Source organism: Podarcis liolepis, assembly GCF_965112155.1.
Source record: "Podarcis liolepis genome assembly, chromosome: 13".
In the NCBI taxonomy this organism is placed as follows: domain Eukaryota; kingdom Metazoa; phylum Chordata; class Lepidosauria; order Squamata; family Lacertidae; genus Podarcis; species Podarcis liolepis.
This window is the reverse complement of record NC_139573.1, coordinates 17,056,729-17,077,030: the sequence shown is the minus strand read 5'-3', so window position 1 is coordinate 17,077,030 and position 20,302 is coordinate 17,056,729. Positions and strand designations below refer to the sequence as shown.

Sequence of the window (20,302 nt, the reverse complement as noted above, 5' to 3'; positions counted from 1 at the left end):
AATACTCGCACATCCCCAATTCAGACAGCGCCCCCAAAGTGTAGCAGCTCTGCTAGTAGGGTGTGAGGAGACCTACTCTATACAATGGTTTGAGTGCTTCAGATGGGGAATGCAGCAGGCTGAGAGAGAGGAGATACAGCCTGGATCCTACACACAGAAGATGTGCAACAGTGGTACCGATTGTTTGGAAAGCTCTTTAATGTCTTAACATCACAGTTTCTGTAGAAAGTTTCTGAAAAACAGGTTTCTAAAAGGCATTTAAAAGTGTGGTCTTTCTGGCCCACCCCCCTTTTGACTATTATTCATTTCCACAATTTCTGAGCAATGAGATACTTTATGGGTGGGGCCTGATAACCTCTCAACATTCTAATCTAAAAAAGCTAATTCTCTCGCCTCCCAACCTGCTTATTTTTTCTTGCCCTTGGCACCCCCCTTGCCCGGGCCCTTCTCCAGCTGGAGCAGCTTGGCATTAAACTGGTCCTCCGTTGCCTTCAAGCGCTGATCTACTGAAAGGCGCAGCATGGTCAGCTCCTGGGTGAGCTGGTTTGCAATGTACTCTCGCAGCACAGCGGTGGGACCTAGGAGGAGGCAGAATAAGCGGGAGAGAGCACTCGCCTCTAGGCTACCACTTTGGGGTTCAGGAGTGCCCCCCCACACCAAAAAAGAATACACTACTTACCGTTTAAATAGCACTTTTGCAGCATTTGAAGCACTTACCGCATACTGGCCTGGGCCGCATTGCTCTGCCTCAGCCTCTTTCAATACTGTGTTGAGCTAAGCCAATGTCTGGCTTAGCATGTTGTCTAAACCCAGGTTTCTGGTTAAGCTCTTTTCAGACAAACCACGAGTTTGTTCTTGGTTAAAGCTTGTGGATAGCCTGACGAGAGCTCAAGCACAAGCCTGGTTTTGGATGCCATGCCACTCCAAACTGGCTTAGTTCAGTGTGGTGTGGCAGCAAAAACATGGCTGGGGAGGAGCAAACTGGCTGCAAGCTCCTCCCTGGGAACCGCATGTTTACACCACGGTTTGGCTTAGTGCAATGCATAGGCAAGGCCATAATCTCAGTAGATTTTACAACAAGCCTGTAGGGTAGGGCAACTATCCCCAGGTTGCAGATTAGGAGCCAAGGGCAGAGAGAGAGGGAGTGAGGGAGGTTCACCCAAGACCTCATGACTAAGATGAAATCTGAGCTGGGGGACATTTTAGCTCACCCTAGATACACACTAGCCCCAGCCCCTGAGCTACCCTCTCTTACTTTCTTCAGCAATAGCTGTCTCGTCCATATCCTCCTGCAGAGGTGACAAAGCTCCCTCTGAGTCCTCAGTTGCTGCTTCTGTAGAAGAAAGAGATGATAAAAACGCTTTGGGGGAAAAGGTTGGATTGGGGGCAACAACTCTTGATATTGTATCCTTTCCTACAGACTCTCTTGGGCCTGTAGGACCCTCTTGGTAGTTGCTTTAAAGCCACCTTCTGCCACAGATTTATATGTAGCTTTTGTCTTCTCCTTGTCCTATTCCAGGAGATGTCCTCATTTAGAAGGACTGGCCAATTTCTTTTTCACCCCTTTAACATCCTTGTCAATACAGGTGAATGACAGCCAGCTTACACTGTTGTGCTCAGAGGGAGGGGGATCTGGGCCTGCCCACACTTACCTTCATATTTGGGCTCTGGTTCAGGCATCCCAATGTAAGTGAATGATATGTCCAATCGCACCTAGGGAAGAGAGAGGATTTGGGACCGGTATGTATGAGCATGTGGCTGCTGAGGAGTGATCCACTGATTTCACTGGCTGGCTAGTTTCTGGTCACATTTTGATGCTTTTCACTGCTTCCACAAAGGCAAGTTTCTTGCTCTTAAAAACAAAGGGCCGTATCCAGCAGTGTTGCTCAGGTTGATGGTAAGACTTCTGTCAGTGGAATGGGAAGGAAGCAAACTTCAGCAATTTTCTCCCCCTATACCTTCTCTAGAGGGTTGGGGGATCCTCCAGAGCAGAAGCTCTTGTGCTGCTCTTTTGGAATAGCTGGAAATTGCTTCCTTTCCTGTTCCGCTGATGGAAGCTGAGTGGCAATGTTGGATCCCACCCCAAAATCCACGGGAGCATCAGAGTCCATGTTTAATCCATTGTGCTACACATAAATCATCCAGGATCCTGCAAACTCTTTCCTCCCATGGCATGGGAAGGTGACATGACAGCTCCTTCCCATCCACCCAAACCCTGGCAAATTTTTACCTGTGGAGTGAAAGCGTATTTGTAAAGTTTGTAGTGGCGGAAGTAGGTGTTGATCATGTAGTCTGTTAGGCGCACCAGCTGGTTCTGATTGAAGAGATCAATGCTGAAGGGGGGTCTCTAAAGAAGTGTGAAAAAATAGGTAAAATTGTGTGTGTGTGTGGTGGGGGGGTGCCATTCCCTTCCACATACGCAGTGCTGTAAAAAGGAATATTGGGGAGGGATGACATCTCGGTTGTGTTATCATTTTTGCCCTGTCTGGACACACTTACCCGAATGGAGTGGCAAAAAACAAGTTCAGAGAAGTAGTTGTAGCATTCCTCCACATTGGGCAGTGGTGTTTCTACAGGAGAAGAAGGTGGAAGCATCATGTTCTTCTTCTCAAGCCCTTTTCCTACAGCCCAGTTCCCCAACTGGCAGCCAACAGGACCGGCTCTGGGTGTTACTCTCACCTCTTTGCCTTACGATAAGGCAGCATCACTATAGCACTAACAGGCATTCACAATAACCTAAAGGAACTGTGTACTTTAGGTTATTCCTATTCCTACTCTTTATAATGCCACATTGCTCCCAATGAGGCTTCTGTGGTCACATTTTCCCACACCCCCCTCATTCTTCTTTTCCATTCACAAAACTCCCTTCTCTCTTCTGACATCCATTGGCTTACCTACACAGGCCTCGTGTACATCCTTCACAATTGAGAAGAAGGCTGAGGTCTGTTCCCTGTTGAAGCCCTGCTCCCGGCAGAACTGGATGGTGTAGAAGTACAGATCCAATAAGATAGTGGAGCGTGGGTTTGTTTCGAAATCTTGCAAATCCAAGAGTCTGGAGAGGAGGCTGCAGAGAAGAAGGGAAATAGGGAGGTATAGACAATCCTGTTTGATGGGAGAATGACAAAATTCTTCCATCATCACTATTTCCTTTAACTGGTAGGAGTCTGCCTTTATTTTGCACAGCTATCTGCAATAAGATGACTCTGCACCTGAGAACAGTGAGGTACTTACGGTACTTATAGTAGCCAATGCTGGTTCTTTAAAATTTAGAGGACTTTATCCTCTGTCTCTCTGCATTTAGGATGTGTTCCTTTATCTGGCACATCCTGAATGCAGCCTGATTCTCTATGTGTTTATTCAGCAGTAACTCTTACTTAGATGTTTGTTTTGGTAAGAGACTGACATGGCTAATGTTTCTTAGTCTTAATGTCTCATCACCTCTTCAGTTCATCAGTGGTTCCAGCCTTGTTGATTAAATCCATGGAGTGAACATCTAGATATTTCCTGGAACAGGAAGAACAAAGGAAAGCAAGTAACCTGAAAAACAGCTTCATGTTCTTAATGTCTTAGGTATAATGGGCATCAAACATGCAGCAATGCCAAAATTCAAGGGTTTTCAGGCCATGCACCAAAATACAGCTGATTCTGGGGTAGGATGTGGCAATTAATGCTTCTTCTAAATTAATACACATAAGCAGTTACTCACCACATGCATATCTTTGCCTTATGAGGCCGAGGCTGAAAAACAGAAATAATTTTTGAGTAGGAGTGTTAGGGATCAATTTACAAATATTTTTTCTTACACAGTTGTATGACCAAATTGTATACTACTATTGCTGGCATCTGTCTGTTTCGAGAGACAATAGAAGAATGTGCCTTTGGGGGTGAAGTCAAGCCACTGGAGAGTTACAGTGCCTGTAGAGGCTGATACAGGAGAGGCATGTTTTACTAGTACTACTATTATTACTACTGGTGATTTCAATGAGATTTGGTGGCAGATTATCTTGCCACAATGGGAACAAATTCTACTTGGCTAGAGCGTGCTTTGAATGGTGTTGGGTACACAATTTAAAGCTGAAAGCCATATTGCTATAATTTCAAATAAGATCATTTTTTTCGTCAAACAGAACATTTTTATTTACCATAATCAATTTTCATTTATGTTGGTGGTTTATGCAAAATGTGAGGCAGATGGCAGATAGTCCAAGTTTCTCTGACTGATAGGAGAAAACGGACTCCTCCTAAGAAATCCACACTGTGCAGTTCTGTGCCTCTGCATTTCAGTTGAATTATGTATTTTAGTTGCAGTTTTTCACATGTGCATGCATTCCACCCACCTTCTACAATGCTTGGGGTAGGTATTGCATGGGGTTTTACCCTCATTTTATCCACACAACTACTCTGTGAGGAGAGACTTGACCAAGGTTACCTGCTTAGTTACTGGCTAAGAAAAACTTTGACCCAGTCTCCTAGGCCCAGCACTTTATTCTAATACCAGTATTTTTATTAATTTTATCATCACAACTTATACTTCCGCATGGATTATTATTATTACCACTGCTAGATAACTATTATTTACTATGAAACGTTGACAATTTTTGGTATTAGGATTGCTTCCCAATCCTGACAGACACCCCTGTGATTTCAACAGCTGCACGAAAGGCAGGCACTTGGCAGGCGAAGCGTTTCCTACCACCATTTCTACTACGCCAAAAGCTGTCCCAGTTGAGTTTCTGCCTCGTGTCGCCCTCCCCCCTTTCCCCAGCAATATGTTCGAAGTAAAAATGGGAAATATTGGCCTGCACGTGAATATTATTGAATTCCCCCCGCCCCTTTCACCTGCTGGAAGCCCTCCAACCCCATCTCTGGCTGTCGGAGTGTAGAAGGTTGGGGGAATCACGCGTTGCCATAGCAATCTCTGCTTCAGCCAATTGGAATTCCGTCGAAATTCGTCCAATAAGAACGAGGAACACTTGAGGGCGAAGCGCTTAGCCAATTGTAGAGGTTCTCTTTGAAGTATTCCGGCGGTGGGGGGGGGGGAGAGAGAGTATCAGTAGAGATAGAATATTTAGAGCGACATCATAACATATGTGAATTTTGTTCGGACGCCATAGAGCTAGAAAAGCTCTTTTATTCCTAAGGACCTCAGTGTTGGGCGCCGAGTAGAATCTTCCTGGATTAAAATTTGCATTTTAAGTTAAGGACCTGAAGCATAAGTTGACATGTTGGATCGAAATCTCCCATTCAAGGGTCTCCTGCGGCGCGCATCACTCTACCTATGGGAAGTCTACGATAAAGAAAGAACCAATCACAGAGCGCGCTTCCGTTAAGGCGTCTCGGTGAGGTTAACCAGTGCAGCCCTGCTTCGCGCTTTGCCCAATAGCTTGAGGTTGGGTTTGCGCATGCGCACTCGGCAAAGAGGCGAAGGTTGGGCCTTGAGAATGGTTGCGCGAGAGCATGCGCAGTAGGCGCGCTGGCGTTTCTCGGCCGGAGTAACGCATGGGGGGCGGGGGGAGAAGGACGAGGAAGCCGCAGCCGGGGGCGGGGAGGGGCGCTCAGGCAGGTGAGTGTGAGAGGAGACCCCCCCCGACACCAGACTCCCCCCCTCACAGCACGCTCCCTGCACGTCTCCCCCCCGCCTTATTGAGGTCCCCCGCCTTGCCTATGTGGATTGTTCCTAACTGAACTTTCCCCAGAACAAGCCCCGCCCGCCTTGGCGGGTATTCCGATGCTGCCCTTTGAAAGGTGGCCTCATCCTTCCCTAGAGTTGTCAGGGCTGTGAGGTGGTTCCGGCGGGGTCGGGAGTCAGGTGGGGAGCCTGTGGCCCTGCAGAGGCTCTTGGGACTGCGACCCCCAGTGTCTCCCCACGACGGAGGGTCTGAGGGGAGTCGGAGGCCCGCAGCCTCTGGTGGAGGGACGCGGGACCCCCACCCCTCGCACCTGAAACACATGCCAGAGAGAAGGAGCAAAGCTGGGGCGAGGGGGGGACACACTTCAGTTCGTCTTTAAAAATAGGGCGTGAAGTCTTTGCCTCCTTCCCATTTTTTCCCTCCCCCCGCAACCCCCCCTTATATCACTCCTTATTTTGGTGTGTTAACTCTCAGTTTAAGAATATTTTTCCATAGTGTACTTGAATTCCTCTTTTTTTTGCTATGTCTTACCTCTTCTCCAAACCTATGCTTTCTTTTTATCTGCTTGTCAACAGCTCTCCGCCCAGCAGAGCTCTTGGTACAGCACCAAGATAGACATCAGTGGTTCAGCAGGTGCCTCTTCCCCATTAACTGTCTCTGAACCAGGGGACACCTGTTGTTTTTTGGCCTGGTATATAACTTTTAAAGAGCACACGGGGGGAGGGGGAGTTAGCAGCAATATCGGCAACTTTTGTTCCCCTCTATGGCCTCTTATAAAAATTTGCATGATTCCTTGATAATGTCACTGCATTTCCTTACCTGCCACACACCCCTTTTGCCCTCTGTGTTTTGTTTAGCATAGCTGATCCCCTTCTTTCTGCATCTCTGACCAGATATGGGAAGCAGTACCTGGTCTTGACTATGGGAGGAGTAATGTCACACTAGTCTACTTATGGGCAACTGTAACTCACCCTCTCTTTTTTTCCTTTCCCTTTGTAGCTGAAGCGCTGCCCCCTTGGCTGACTGCCTGATTCCTCTGCTCTCGCCTGCTGCTCAGAGTCACCATGTCGGGACTTGTGAGCAAGCGGGCAGCTGGGGATGGGGGCTCTGGGCCCCCTGAGAAGAAATCCAACAGGGAGGAGAAGACTACCACTACCCTGATTGAGCCCATCCGCCTGGGGGGCATCTCTTCCACGGTGAGGACCAGGGGATTGAGTGCAGGGTGGAGAAGTACTCGGGTGGCGGCGGTGGTGGTAAAAGTATGAAATTTGCTTCTGCAAGGTGCCATGATGGCTGCCAAATTGAATAGCTTTGAAAGGGGGTTGGACAGATTCATGAAGGATAAGGCTGTCAGCAGCCACTAGTTATGACCGCATTCTGCCTCAATTGTCAGAGGCAGCTTGCACTGAATACCAGCTGCTGGGGAACCTGAGCTTGACAGTTCTGTTTCCCTCAGGTCCTGCTTGTGGGCTCCCCATGGGCATCTGGCTGGGCACTGTGAGAAGAGAACTCTTTCTATATGGCAATTAATTGTTTTGATTTTTTTAAATTAAAAAAACCCCTTCTGGAAATAAATGTTGGGAATTTGGGGGGGCAAGTATGCTCCAGATCAGGCTTTTTAAATAGGCAACTCTGTAATAAAGAATATCATATAGGTTGGGACCAGGAAAAAAAAATCCATGCCTATAATTTTGCCTAGAAACTGGATGTTGGTAGCTGGGTATCTGAAATATCTCTGCAGGACTGGTGGCATAAAATTAGATGCTAAGATTTAGGAGTTAGAAATACCTTCCCCCACCACTTTTAGAGGAAAATGTTAAGCAGCAGATTCCAGGTTTGCTTCCTGATGTGAGCCTTGCCAACAGGGGCATGGGCCCCTGTGGTAGATTTTCGTCTTTTAACCACACAAGTTGTGATTTCAAAGACAGTTTTTGCTTGGTCAGAACAGCAGCAGCTGCTGGGAACTCACAAAAGTAGAGTTGTGGCCTATAAATGACTCAGGCTTATATAGGGGCCTTCCCTCACCTTAGCTTTGTACACAAGTAGAAATTAAGTACCATATCAAGGAGAATTGCAGTTGGGCAACTAAGCAACAATCTTATTGGGAGAGCAAAAGTTACATCATAGGCAGGGGCTTGATGAAGAGCAAGGCCATAGGTTCACCTATCAGTGCCAGCAAATTCCTTCTCACTCTTTAATAGGCATATTGACTCCTTTATAACATCCTTCCACCCAACATCCTCTTCACGCTTACTTTTACTGTCTATATGCTATCTGTCAGTGTATGCACAGCAATACGTTTATCTATCTTGAACTAAAAGAATAGAAAACTGCCTTATACTGACTCAGACTGTTGATTGGTATTGTTGGCAGTGTCTAGCACCAGCTTTTAGCAGGGAGTCCTTCCTAATCCTTCATGGAGATGTTGGGGTTCAAATCTGAGACCTTTGCAAATAAAGCATGTGTTCTTTCACTGATCTGCACCCTTTTAGAATTAATGGTCAATTAAAAAGGGGGGGGGTGGAATTCATTCTAGTTATAGTTTTCTGCCTCATTAGGGTAAATGATGATGGACCATATTTTTCTTTAGGGTGCTGTTGGTGTGTGTGTGTGTGTGTGTGTGTGTGTGTGTGTGTGTGTGTGTATCATCTATCTATCATCTATCATCTATCTATCTATCTATCATTTATCTATCTATCTAGTAGAAATACCATCAGAACTTGGAGTTGTTGATGGAAATGGCCAAGGATCATTCTGTGATTTACATTCTGACATTTTGTTTTATTTCAGGAGGAGATGGACCTCAAGGTGCTCCAGTTCAAGAACAAGAAATTAGCTGAGCGTCTGGAGCAGCGGCAGGCCTTTGAGGACGAGCTGCGTGAGCGCATAGAAAAGCTGGAGAAGAGGCAGGCCACCGATGATGCCACTCTCCTGATTGTCAACCGCTACTGGAAGCAGGTCAGGGCGCCTTCCTGGCTGATCGTTTTCTTAAGTTTTTGGTCCTTAAGGTTGACAAGATGAAGTTGATGATCAGTTCAACAGCTGGTGGAAGCGTTAGGAAACCAGCAGGGCATTAAGCAGAGCTTCTAAGTGGTTGGGGAGCGATATTTTGCCGTGTTGCTCCTGTGTCACCTTCCTTGTGACAATCACAAGCCAAATGGAGATAACTGGCATGGTTTGGAAGCTGGATAGTTTTGGTATTCACCCAGCCCTGCCTGTGGCATCCCCTATGTCCTCTCTCTCCCTGTGTCTTTCTCAAGCTCTCTCCCCCCCCCCAATTTCTACAGCTGGATGAGACTGTGCAAGTGCTGCTGAGGCGATGTGATGGAGAATGCGGCCAGCCTCTCGAGGAGCCCAAGTTGGAGATGACGGGAGCCGAGTTGGATGCCTCTCTCCTGGGGCAGGAGGGGCTGGAGAGGAGAGGTGAGCCCAGCTCTCTCTGATACAGGATGCTGGGAGGAGACGCAGCTCCCGTCCTCGGAGCCAGTAACCATTGCTGTTCTTCTGGTCCCCACAGAGGCAGTCCTGTCCCCCGTTACTCCCCCCGCCCCCTGGAAAGCCGGAGCGGGGCTTGTGCTGAACGAGTCAGCCCTCTCCTTCTTGGCGACCTTGGCCAGCAGCAGCAGCGAAGAGATTGAGCTGCAGCTCCAGGAGCGCATGGAGTTCTCCAAAGCTGCCGTCTCCCGCATCGTGGAGTTCTCGGACAAGATCCACCGGCGCACCGAGGAACTCTGCCAGAAGATCCACGCCCGGGGTGAGGCCAGGCCCCATGTCAGAGCTGGGCTGAGCAGGCACCTTTTGAAGCATTATTATTATTATAATTATTATTTTAGCACATTTATTTCCCACATTTTTCTCTAAGGAGCTCCAGGTGTTCTACATGGTTCTGCCCTATATCATTTAATCCCCACAACAACCCTATGAGGTAGATTTTGACAGCATTCTCAGGATCCTTTACATAACTTTTATCTCCAGGCATCAGTTAGAAAAGGGAGGTTTGTTTTTTTTAATATGACATTTTAAATTAAATTTTCAAAAATGCAGAAAAAAAAGAATTCATAGAAATGAGCTAGCAAAAGCAGCAAAGCAAAAGCAAGAGTTATGGATAAAGTTGTCTACTTTGGCAGTGTTTTGGGGGAAAGATCCTTCTGGAGTTCAGTTGGGTCACCTCATGGGATCTTTTTTTGATGCTGACATGAATGCTTTAATTATTGTTATTAATAATAATAATTGTGCTTTATTGATTTTCAAGGGTATATTATTATTATTATTATTATTATTATTATTAACCTATTGAGATGGTAAAAGCCTGGTATTAAAAGGTTTGGTTCCTACCTGTGTCTGAGATGCTGACCTAAACAGTTCTTTTGCTTTAAGGGCAAAGCAAACCAAAATATGTTCTATTTGGTATTGTTTGATTTTGTTCAGTTCAGTTCAGAGGGGGTGTTTCTGAAAAGCCCTAATGTGACTTGGAATTCATGTGGAATAGATAGCAGAAAAGGGTTGTTAGAAATGGAGGCATAAGTGTAGCATGCGGTAAATAGGACCTGTGGAGAAACCAGGTAAGTTTTTTAATTAATGGAAAAGGGAGATTGTTGAGATGCAGAATTCTGGTCCCTTGAGGAGAGAGGTGTTGGAAGCAGCACGGTCTTCTCTGTTCTTGTCATGCCTGTGCGGTGAAGGAATCGTAAGATGTTTTAATGCAAACTTGTAAATAGCCTGTAGCAGCCAGCTGAGGAAGTTGCTGGGAGCGGGGGCTGGGAGTTGGCGTCCTGGGTTCTCAGGGGCCTCTTTCTTTCCCCAGTGGAGTTTGACCAACTGGAAGAAGCAGTGAAGTCTCTCAACAAGGACCTGATGAGGGAGAATCGGCACTTGCAGGACCTGACCACCCAGCTGCAAGAGAAGCACCATAAGATCTCCTTGGAGGTAGGTTCCTTGTCAGATGCCAGCAAAGGGCCGGTGCAGGCGGGGCTTCCCATGGCCAATGCCGCTTTGTGGGAGAGAATCGTTCTGAAGCCCGGCCTGTCTGCATCTTTTTCTCCTCTGGCTCGCTTAGTACACGGAACTGCAGGACAAGGTGACCTCCTCCGAGACCAAAGTGCTGGAGATGGAGACGACCATCGAGGACCTGCAGTGGGATATCGAGAAGCTGCGCAAGCGGGAGCAGAAGCTGAACAAGCACCTGGCTGAGGCCCTGGAACAGGCAAGCAAAGATCTTCAGGGCTCCCCTGTTCCCCCCGCTCAGCCCATGGGCCAATATGGTTCATTGTAGCATTCAAGGCACTGAACTTTGTTCTCTAACTCCTTTGGCAGCTAAACTCGGGCTACTACGCATCAGGCAGTTCCGGCGGGTTCCAGGGTGGGCAGATCACACTTAGCATGCAGAAGGTAAGCGGGAGAAAAACAACCAGGGGGTGGGGGGGTGTCAGCGGCGCTGGGATGCGAGTCTTGCAGGTCCAAACGCTTCCCTTTGTGGAATCTTCCTGCTTCAGTTTTGTGCCTGGGCTTTTGCAGTTTGAGATGCTGAACGCGGAGCTGGAGGAGCACCAAGAGCTTGCCAACAGCCGCATGGCGGAGCTGGAGAAACTGCAACATGAAATGCAGCAGGCTGTGAGGACCAATGAGAAGCTCAAGGTAAGGAAGAGCCTCCTGTGGAATTTGGGGAAGGGAAGCAGAATGCCCTCTAGTGGCAGGCTGAAAATATGCTAGTATGACCAGGAATGATAGTTCTGGAGAATCTGCTTTAGAGCCACTTTTGCAGGTGCAGAGGGATATTATTTATGTTTCTAGTCCTTGTGATGGGGGGGAGCAGTGTCTCTGAAGAGCTCTGTTTCTGTGCATTTCCAGGTTCTCTCCATCTGTGTAGCTGTAGTGCTTCAGTATTTCATATTCTTCTTCTTGGCACCTCAGTCCATTACACGCAGGTCCTGCTATCGGAACACTTGTTATCCAAAATCTCACTTATCTGAACACAAAGAATTATTCACAAACGGCTGACTCAGATATCCGAACTGCTGGAGTTTGTCCAGTTCTTTTCTTGTTTGTGTTTTGCTGGTCAGCAGTTGCCGTTTCAGGCCAAAACCATGGCAGGAAATTAGAGCGATTGGACAAATCGGGGAACAAGAGAGATTGGACAAATCTATTTTTCCTTTGTTTTACTTTTGCTGATTGGCTGCAGCAGTTTCAGGCAGAAAGCATGGAGTGAGAAAGCATGGATTAGAAATGTTCCTATAGGAAATAATGAAAACCATTAACTTGTTATATGCACGCTTGCCTAATGAACGATTTTCTGAGAATGCATTGTGTTCAGAAAGCAGGACCTGTGTGTTCTTTGCTTCCTGGCAAAAGACTTTGGGGAAGGCTCGTAGCTCAGAAGGTCAAATGCTCAGTCCCTGGCATCTCCAGCTAAGGCTGGAAATGTTCGCTGTCAATCAAAAGTGCTGACCTAAATTGACCAATGCTCTTGACAGATTCCTATGTTCCCATGACTCCCCTTCCCCCAACATTTATCAATAGAACCAAACCAGTCCAAACAACTTCAGATGCCTCCTTTAAGTACACTCATTCATGCAGCATCCGAAGCCTCTCAGCAATCAGGCAGAAAGGCACAAGCCTCAGGCTGAGTATCTTGAGCCTTTGACGCATTTGCTTCCGGTGGGTTTTTTTGTACACTTGCTATTACACTTAATACACCCAAACATGCAGGATGGGACATGTTTCTTTTAAAAGAGCCACCAAGACCACTCCCAGGGGTGATGACGTGGGGCAGTTGACGTGGAGAGCTACCGTGGCTCTCCTCCCCCAGGCACCTGTTCTCTGCCCTTCCCCTGCAGGTGGCGCTGCGGAGCCTGCCCGAGGAGGCGGTGAAAGAGACGCTGGAATACAAAGTGCTGCAGTCTCAGTTCTCGCTGCTGTACAACGAGAGCCTGCAGGTGAAAACGCAGCTGGATGAGGCCCGAGCCCTTCTGCTCACCACCAAGAACAGCCACCTGCGCCACATCGAGCACATGGAGGTGAGGGAGCCCGTGAAGTGTGTGTGCCTGCTCTCTGACTCCTGAAAGCAGGCGTGCTTAACCCTTTCCTGTACCTCTTTGCTTTGTAGCATTAGATAGAATGGTAAAGAAAGCAGTTTTGCAGTTTCGCACAAGGGCCCTGCTGGATCAACCAGATGCCCCTGGGAAACCCACAAGCCAGAACCAGCATGCAAGAGCCCTACTCTCCCCACAATGCCAAGAAACTGGCACTCGGAGGCATCCAACAGTAGAGGAAGACATAGCCGTCATGGCTAGTGGCCGCTGGTGGCCTTCCCTTTAGGCCCGGATAGCATAATCTCACGAAGCCCTGGGTGCCATCCAAAATTAGCCATTGAAATCAGTGGGCACCCTTGATTTAGGTTCATTTCAGTGGGAAGAGCTTACGCCCCCCCATTGTTTGTCAGACTGCGAAAGCTACCAAGGAGAAAGAGTGGTCTTGCACCCTGTTCTCCCCCTCCCCCCGGCTGATATTTCCTGCCCCTCCCCATCTTCCTCGGCAACAGAGTGATGAGCTGAACCTGCAGAAGAAGTTGCGGACGGAGGTGATCCAGCTGGAGGACACCCTGGCCCAGGTGCGCAAAGAATATGAGATGCTGCGCATTGAATTTGAGCAGAACTTGGCCGCCAACGAGCAAGCAGGTGAGGCCGCATTCCTTCCCACTGAGCATTCGTGGTTTGGCCCCAAATGAATATTTTTCTCCCTTTAATACTCTAAGGCAGGTTTCCCCAAACTTGGGTATCCAGCTGTTCTTGGACTACAAGAACATCATCCCTAACTAGCAGGGCCAGTGGTCAGGGATGATGGAAATTGTAGTCCATGAACAGTTGGGGAAACCCTGCTCTAAGGTCTGCCCTGTGCAGAAGTCATCTGCCTACCAAATTGTTCATTCTCACTCTTCTCTTCCCCCCTCCCTCCGTTTGATCCCGAGGTCCCATTAACCGAGAGATGCGCCACCTGATCAGCAGCCTCCAGAACCATAACCACCAGCTGAAGGGCGACGTGCAGCGGTACAAGCGGAAGCTCCGGGAAGTGCAGGCAGAGATCAACAAGGTGGGGCTGCAGGAGGGGGAGGTTTCAGGGAATGACCCCCCCTCCAAAGGAATCTCTTGGGGGCTGCATGCTGGCGGTGGATGGGGCCAGAGCCCCAAGTGGCCAGGACACTCCTTCTCTCGCAGGAACAGAGGACGATGCCTTACCCTGAGCCCAATCCATTGGTCCATCTTGCTCAATATTGTCCTGTTTTCAGAAAGGAAACATTTTCAGCTCTACCTGGAGATGCTGGGGATCGAACCTGGGAGCTCCTGTGTGCAAAATAGATGCTCTACCACTCAGCGAGTGGTATTTCTCCTCCTTGCTACCCATATGACAGTCTGCTAGGGACTGCAAGTGGCCTCTGGCCACCCCCTGCTTTGAGCTCCATAATTCCAGGTGCTGTGACGGCCACCTTACCCTGCAGCTCATGTCTGTTTGTTCTTTGCTCAGGTTCGGCTGCAGCAAAGTGGCTTTTCCTCCAGCTCCACGGCAGCGCCCCCTACGCCAGGGGCTGAGGACCCCGCAGGGCTGCTGGGGCCCCCAGGGGTCGCCACCATGAAAGAGGAAGAGGGAGCAGCGCCTCCCGACGTGAAAAAAGAGCCGAAGGAGGTGCAAATGAAGAAGGAGCCCAAGGAGGAAGCTGCTGCCCCCCAGCCTCTTGGGATCCACGAAGGGGTGAAAAAGGAAGAAGAGGAGCCGCCTGCCCCACAGCCCCTCGCCCCACAGCCACCCCCACCCCCTCGCGCCAAGGAGCCTGAGCGGTCCAAGGGGCGCAGCGGTGGGGAACGGAGCGGGGATCGCGAGAGATCCCGGGACCGGGACAAAGAGGCCTCCTCCTCGTCATCTTCCTCCTCTTCCTCTTCATCGCGTGATCGGGAGAAGCAGAAGGGTGGCGGAGGCTCTGAGGACCCCAAGAAAAAGGATTCTGATCTGCTCAAGCAGTTGCGGACTGAACTCAAGTGAGGGAGGTGGAAGATGGCGCCGTTTCAAAATGGGGGTGGGGAAGTGGGGAGAGGATGTTTTTTTGGGGGGGATAGCACTGGGTAGGGGAGGGCACGGCGGCCTCAGGAAAGGCCGTGAACCTGGAGGATCTGTGCCAGTGCTTTGGCTCCTGGGAGCAGCTGCACCTCTGCACTCAGCAGAGGGGGAGATGGGGCTCTGGAGGGCTTTATTGCAGCTGAAGAGCTGGAGGCCCAGAAAATGCTTTGCCAAGATGTTAGGGTTTCAGGAGGCAGGCCTTGGTGGTAGGCCCCTCACTCTGGTGTTTGGACCCAGGGGGAGGTAAGAAAGATCTCTGTAAGCTAGAACTTCACTGAAATAGTTACCCCCCCCCCCCAACTGAGAGGTTCCTTGTAAGACAGTTTGAAGCCTCCCTTTGCACCCCCATAGTTTCTCATAGGTCTCAAAGCAATAACCCCTGGGGTGCAAGGTTTCCCCCCCACTTCATGCTGACCCTGTTTCCTTCCTCAGGAAGGCTCAGGAGAGTCAGAAGGAGATGAAGCTACTCTTGGACATGTATAAGTCGGCACCCAAGGAGCAGCGGGACAAAGTGCAGCTCATGGCTGCTGAGAAGAAGACCAAGGCAGAGGTGAGAGGCCTACCTGCACACGGATGCCTGCTGCCTTCTGAACATTGCACTTCCTCTGCCCCCCTTTTATTCCAGCTCTTCTTTGCTTTGGTCAAATGCGCTACTCTCAATCTCAATTCTCTCAAGTGTGGATCCTTCTGTAGTTAAAGAGATGCTATCCACGCAGAGCTGGGAGATATCGGCAAGCTGGGTGAGGGGGGAACCCCAAAGTTTGGCGGAAAGTACAAAAATAGTCCCTCTGTCCCCAAACAGCCCGACAATACAGGGCATGCTGGGTAGGAGGAGAATGCCGGGTGGTCTGGAGAGATGTGGAAAGTTGTGCCCTGGGAAAGGGCAGGGCTGGCTGGCACTCTGAACATGAGCATTAGGCACTGTCAAGCTTTGGTGCAGGTCCCATTGGCCCCTTCTGCTAGTTCACACTTAAGTATGAGTGAGTCAGAGTCCTCTCTAGGGTTTTTATTAAGTTTATATGCCACCCTTCATCCGAAGATCACTGTATCAAAATACAAAATACATAACCCAAAAGCCCCCCAGTAGTGGACATCTGAGTGACAGTATAGCATATTGGCATGCTAATTCTGGGCAAGTTGATGTGAATGATGCATCTGGACAGTAGCTATGATAGTTCCCCAAAAAGCGGCTTGGGGTTGGTTGGTTGTGCTTTTAAAATGAGGGCAAATAACATTGTGACGCTTGCAATTTGGCTTGTCCTGCCTTAGTGCTGGGTGATGGATTTGGCAGCACCATGTTGAGAGACTAGGGATAAGGAGTCACCCCTGTTCCCTTTTACTCGGTCCCCTTGGCAGGTGGAGGAGCTGCGGGTGAGGATCCGCGAGTTGGAGGAGAAAGAAAAGAAAGAGAGCAAGAAAATGGCAGACGAGGATGCCTTGCGCAAGATCAAATTGGCCGAGGAGCAAATTGAACACCTGCAGAAGAAGCTGGCTGCCACCAAGCAGGTATTTGGCTGTGGGAGGAGCCAAGGTGTAAGTTGTCCTGCAGGGTGGAAGCCTTCCCATAGGCCTGGTGTTTGTTTCAGTCCATCTATAGCCATCTATAGACCAGGGTTGGGGAGATTCTGGCTCACTGGCTCACCAGGGTTTGGCCTGCGAGGCCATTTTTCCAAAACCACCTTCACCTGTCAGCCATGTCAGTTCATTCCTGCTTTCTGCAGGGAGCAGTAGTATGCGCATGAATTCTCCTTGCTGATGGGTGCAGGATTCAAGGCTCCTTGGTCACCACTTCCCCACACAGCTGCAGTGCAACTATGGCAGGTGGGCAGGACCACTCACCTTTCAATCGCCTGATGTCCTGATGCCAACAGGGGATTGACAGGCACCCCCCAAAAATTACCAGCCATGTGTGTGTGTAGTAATAAGGGAAGCTGCAAGGGCAAGGAGGGAGAACTTGAGCAATCTCGTTCCCTTCCTTATGTCTGCTCTGCTGGGGCAGGAGGAGGAGGCTCTCCTGTCCGAAATGGACGTGACGGGCCAGGCTTTTGAGGACATGCAAGAGCAGAACATGCGGCTGAACCAGCAGCTGCGTGAGAAGGATGACGCCAACTTCAAGCTGATGTCGGAGCGCATCAAGTCCAATCAGATCCACAAGCTGCTGCGGGAGGAGAAGGACGAGTTGGCTGAGCAGGTGCTGGCCCTCAAGTCCCAGGTAAGGCAGAGCCCGTCCCCCTACCTCCTCACAGGGTTGTGGAGCCTGAGGCAAGGGGAGGCTCCTGCCCCATGTCCTGAAGGCTGTGGCTTTGGTTTCCATGCCTAGGTGGACACCCAGCTGTTGGTGGTGCAGAAGCTGGAAGAGAAGGAGCGCGTTCTGCAGGGGAATCTGGGCACAGTGGAGAAGGAGCTCACTTTGCGCAGCCAGGCCCTGGAACTCAACAAGAGGAAGGTGAGGAGAGGGAGCTGGGAGGAGCCATGGGCAGAACTGGGAGACAATCAGGGCCGTGGGTACTTGTGCTCCAAAAAGCAAAATTATTTTCTAGGTCAGTGAGTCTTTTTACAAGCTCAGTTCTTCAATCTTGAAACTTTGTTATATTTTCTACCTGTATTTTAGATAATATATTCTGGACTTGTCAGTACAGTGGTACCTCGGGTTACATACACTTCAGGTTACATACACTTCAGGTTACATACACTTCAGGTTACATACGCTTCAGGTTACAGACTCCGCTAACCCAGAAATAGTGCTTCAGGTTAAGAACTTTGCTTCAGGATGAGAACAGAAATCATGCTCCAGCAGCACGGAGGCAGTGGGAGGCCCCATTAGCTAAAGTGGTGCTTCAGGTTAAGAACAGTTTCAGGTTAAGTACGGACCTCCGGAATGAATTAAGTACTTAACCCGAGGTACCACTGTAATTGGGGTTGGGGGCAATTGCAAGCCCAAGACCTGGAAATCCTGTTCCGTCTCTCTCCCCAGCCCCTCTGCTTATGAAGTTTCCCCAGGCATTGCCCATCCCCTCTCAGTTGGTCTCCATGGCCTTAGGGGGCTAGAAACTAGAAGCAGAGATTCCCAAGCTACTGCGTTCTCTTCCCATTGCTAGTTTTTGGGTGCACACAGTGCAATTGCGCTATGTATTCACAGCCCCAGGAATGGGTGCCTTTGTTGGGGCTGCTTGCGGCTGATGGTCCTTAACTTGGGAGATTCTGAGGTGGTGGCTTCTGCTGCTTTTCTTCTGGCAGGCAGTGGAGGCTGCCCAGCTGGCAGAGGACTTGAAGGTGCAGCTGGAGCACGTGCAGTGTAAGCTGAAGGAGATCCAGACCTGTATGGCCGAGAACCGAGCAGCCAAGGAGAAGGAATCTTTCAACCTCAAAAGAGCCCAGGTACTAGGAGAAAAGAGGATAACTTGTTCTCCTCTGCAAGTGTGTCAGCTGCTCTAATGCTCTTCTTGGTTGAAAATGTTAGGTTTTTTTTAAAAGCAAGTTACTAGCCCTCATGGCTGCTGATAAATATTTCTTGGTATGCCAGTGTTACCTTCCGTCTTGCTAACCACCTTTGGGATTCATTGACTTGCATCCCTTCCTCAGGAGGACATATCACGCTTGCGGCGCAAGCTGGAGAAACAGCGCAAAGTGGAGGTGTACGCGGATGCTGATGAGATTTTGCAGGAGGAGATCAAGGAGTACAAGGTGAGGAGAAAGGAGGAGGTTGGTTGGTTGGCAACCCAGGGCAAGCCTTGTTGGGGAGAGCCAAGTCAAGGATCTTACACGAATTATCTGTCCCGTATTTCCAGGCCAAGCTGACCTGCCCCTGCTGCAATACCCGCAAGAAGGATGCTGTCCTCACCAAATGCTTCCACGTCTTCTGTTTTGACTGTGTCAAGACACGCTACGACACCCGCCAGCGGAAGTGCCCCAAGTGCAATGCGGCTTTTGGCGCCAATGACTTCCACCGCATCTATATCAGCTGAACACCTGGGTCCAATTTCCCGCCCAAGGGGGTCCCTTTCACAGACGGTGCCTGGATCCTGTGGCTTACCTAGCAAAAACCTGCCTCGGGTCTGCATAAGACTCATTCCTCCCCCACACCAGTTTTCTGGCTCTGGTCCATGGAGCCCTTCCCATGCATTTAAAATATTTTGCAGCGTTTCCTTTTCAGTGGTTTACTTTCTCTTCTCTCCCCTTGCCCGTATACTTCCTGGGTCTGTTTCACTGGATCCCCTCCCTAGATCTGAGGAATCCTCTCTGCTGCTGCTGCTGCTGCTCCTCCTCTCGGCATTTCTCAAATGGTCTCCCTCCAAATTGCCTTTGGATCTTTTTCTTCTTTTACCATTTTGAAAACTTTTACGACAACCACTGTCTGCAGGCAGCAGTCATGCAGATCAAACGCTTCCTGTCGGAGAGGTGCATTCTTATTCTTCAGTTCTTTTAATAATTGTTTTCCGTGTTTTGGAAGTAAAAGTTGGAGATGATCTGCTCCTGTGAGATCCCTGTGTTTTTAGAACCTTGTGTTCCGCCTTCTGGAGATGAGTTCTGGGCAGGTTTGGGGGTTGTGGGGGCGGGGAGGGGGGGAAAGGTTTTTGCTATGGGTAATTCCTGGAGGTTGCATTGAGCCCCACCAGAGCAAAGCTTAGCTTTGTGGGATGAGGAGGGTTTGAGGAGACAGAGATACACAAGGAATCATGCATGAACGCCATGGACTGGCTGTGCATGTTAATGTGGTCACAGCAGACTTTAACCTTTCCATATTCAGACTCACGTTTAGCACAAACCTTTGTTTGAGGAGTAATAATATTTGCATGGTAGTTGTGGCCCACGTCAGATGAAGCAGTTTGCTGTCCTTACGCAGCAGTTTGAGGACCAATGCAGTAACAGACTCACTCTTGAGGAAGGAGAGCTGAGTGGAAAGTGTTGTGAAGATTAGGGGGGAAATAAATAGGATCTGGGTCTAACCATGACTGGGCAGACATGGCTTAGGAGCAAATGGCACACATTTCAGAGCTGGTAAGGTGAACTGTCACCAAAGAAGGAAAGCACAGTGCAAGTGTCTAGAGGAATCAGCAGTGCGGGAAAGAATGAATTGTTCCCTAGCAATTCACTAGGCCAGTTGGGCTGCAGGATAAAAGGACCAGTTGCTTTTACTAGCACTGGAAAAAGCCAGCCAGAAATAAGAAGAGTAACTTTTTAAAGTGAAAGCTTGCCTCCATCTCAAATTCTGTATGTAGCTACAAGTATTGTACAAATATGCAAGGGCTTTAGGAATTCTTTTGTATGTATTTATTTTACAGCATTTCTGTGCTGCTTTTTTTTTGTATAACTCACACAGCCCCCTCATAGAACAAGAAGAGATTAAAACAAAGTTGAGTGCTGGGGTCCTGATGAGGGCCAGGAGTTTCTGCTGAAGTCACTTGTTAGCCAGAAACACAAAGCAGCTCAGAGCTGTTGTTGCTTTTTAGATACCACAACTTTTTGGTCCCTGGAGAATCCTGTTTCTAAGATCCCATCAACAAAAACACCTTCTTATATATACAAATCTTAAATTTTCCATGTGTGTGCTAAGCAAAGTCAAACTC

The 20,302-nt window shown here is 49.0% G+C and overlaps 2 protein-coding genes across 4 annotated transcripts; one reads left to right on the top strand and one right to left on the bottom strand.

The window, feature by feature from the left end:
- Window positions 1-180: 180 nt before the first annotated feature.
- Window positions 181-4,944, bottom strand: CFAP119 (cilia and flagella associated protein 119). Its single transcript, XM_083469244.1, has 9 exons — window positions 4,840-4,944; window positions 3,707-3,738; window positions 3,439-3,504; window positions 2,895-3,064; window positions 2,500-2,570; window positions 2,231-2,347; window positions 1,653-1,713; window positions 1,256-1,333; window positions 181-578 (listed from the first exon to the last, which is right to left on the bottom strand). The coding sequence occupies exons 1-9, from the start codon at window positions 4,861-4,863 to the stop codon at window positions 406-408; spliced, it is 792 nt and encodes a 263-aa protein (XP_083325370.1). The 5' UTR covers window positions 4,864-4,944; the 3' UTR covers window positions 181-405.
- A 108-nt stretch (window positions 4,945-5,052) lies between these two features.
- On the top strand, window positions 5,053-19,216 carry RNF40 (ring finger protein 40). Of its 3 annotated transcripts, none has more exons than XM_083469145.1 (20): window positions 5,053-5,339; window positions 6,630-6,826; window positions 8,421-8,588; window positions 8,918-9,053; window positions 9,148-9,384; window positions 10,435-10,556; window positions 10,687-10,833; window positions 10,944-11,018; window positions 11,145-11,264; window positions 12,464-12,643; window positions 13,168-13,303; window positions 13,594-13,715; window positions 14,148-14,656; window positions 15,168-15,285; window positions 16,092-16,241; window positions 16,735-16,947; window positions 17,056-17,181; window positions 17,973-18,113; window positions 18,318-18,419; window positions 18,524-19,216. In XM_083469145.1, exons 2-20 carry the CDS (start codon window positions 6,695-6,697, stop codon window positions 18,698-18,700), a joined length of 3,111 nt encoding a protein of 1,036 aa, XP_083325271.1. In that variant the 5' UTR covers window positions 5,053-5,339; window positions 6,630-6,694; the 3' UTR covers window positions 18,701-19,216. The 3 variants fall into 3 exon arrangements, with proteins under 3 accessions (XP_083325271.1, XP_083325270.1, XP_083325272.1); XM_083469144.1 differs by lacking the exon at window positions 5,053-5,339 and adding an exon at window positions 5,421-5,563; XM_083469146.1 differs by lacking the exon at window positions 5,053-5,339 and adding an exon at window positions 5,684-5,745.
- The last annotated feature ends 1,086 nt before the right edge of the window (window positions 19,217-20,302 follow it).

What these genes read in the sequence shown, in the direction of transcription:
- CFAP119 (XM_083469244.1), bottom strand. Translation starts at nt 4,863, where the DNA reads ATGGGGTTGGAGGGCTTCCAGCAG. An exon ending in TTTTTTGCCACTCCATTCGG is followed by an intron (nt 2,348 to 2,499) that starts GTAAGTGTGTCC and finishes ACACTTCTTTAG; the next exon opens with AGACCCCCCTTCAGCATTGA. An exon ending in AATACGCTTTCACTCCACAG is followed by an intron (nt 1,714 to 2,230) that starts GTAAAAATTTGC and finishes TCTCTTCCCTAG; the next exon opens with GTGCGATTGGACATATCATT.
- RNF40 (XM_083469145.1), top strand. Translation starts at nt 6,695, where the DNA reads ATGTCGGGACTTGTGAGCAAGCGGGCAGCTGGGGATGGGGGCTCTGGG. An exon ending in GCCACATCGAGCACATGGAG is followed by an intron (nt 12,644 to 13,167) that starts GTGAGGGAGCCC and finishes CCTCGGCAACAG; the next exon opens with AGTGATGAGCTGAACCTGCA. An exon ending in TGGAACTCAACAAGAGGAAG is followed by an intron (nt 17,182 to 17,972) that starts GTGAGGAGAGGG and finishes TTCTTCTGGCAG; the next exon opens with GCAGTGGAGGCTGCCCAGCT.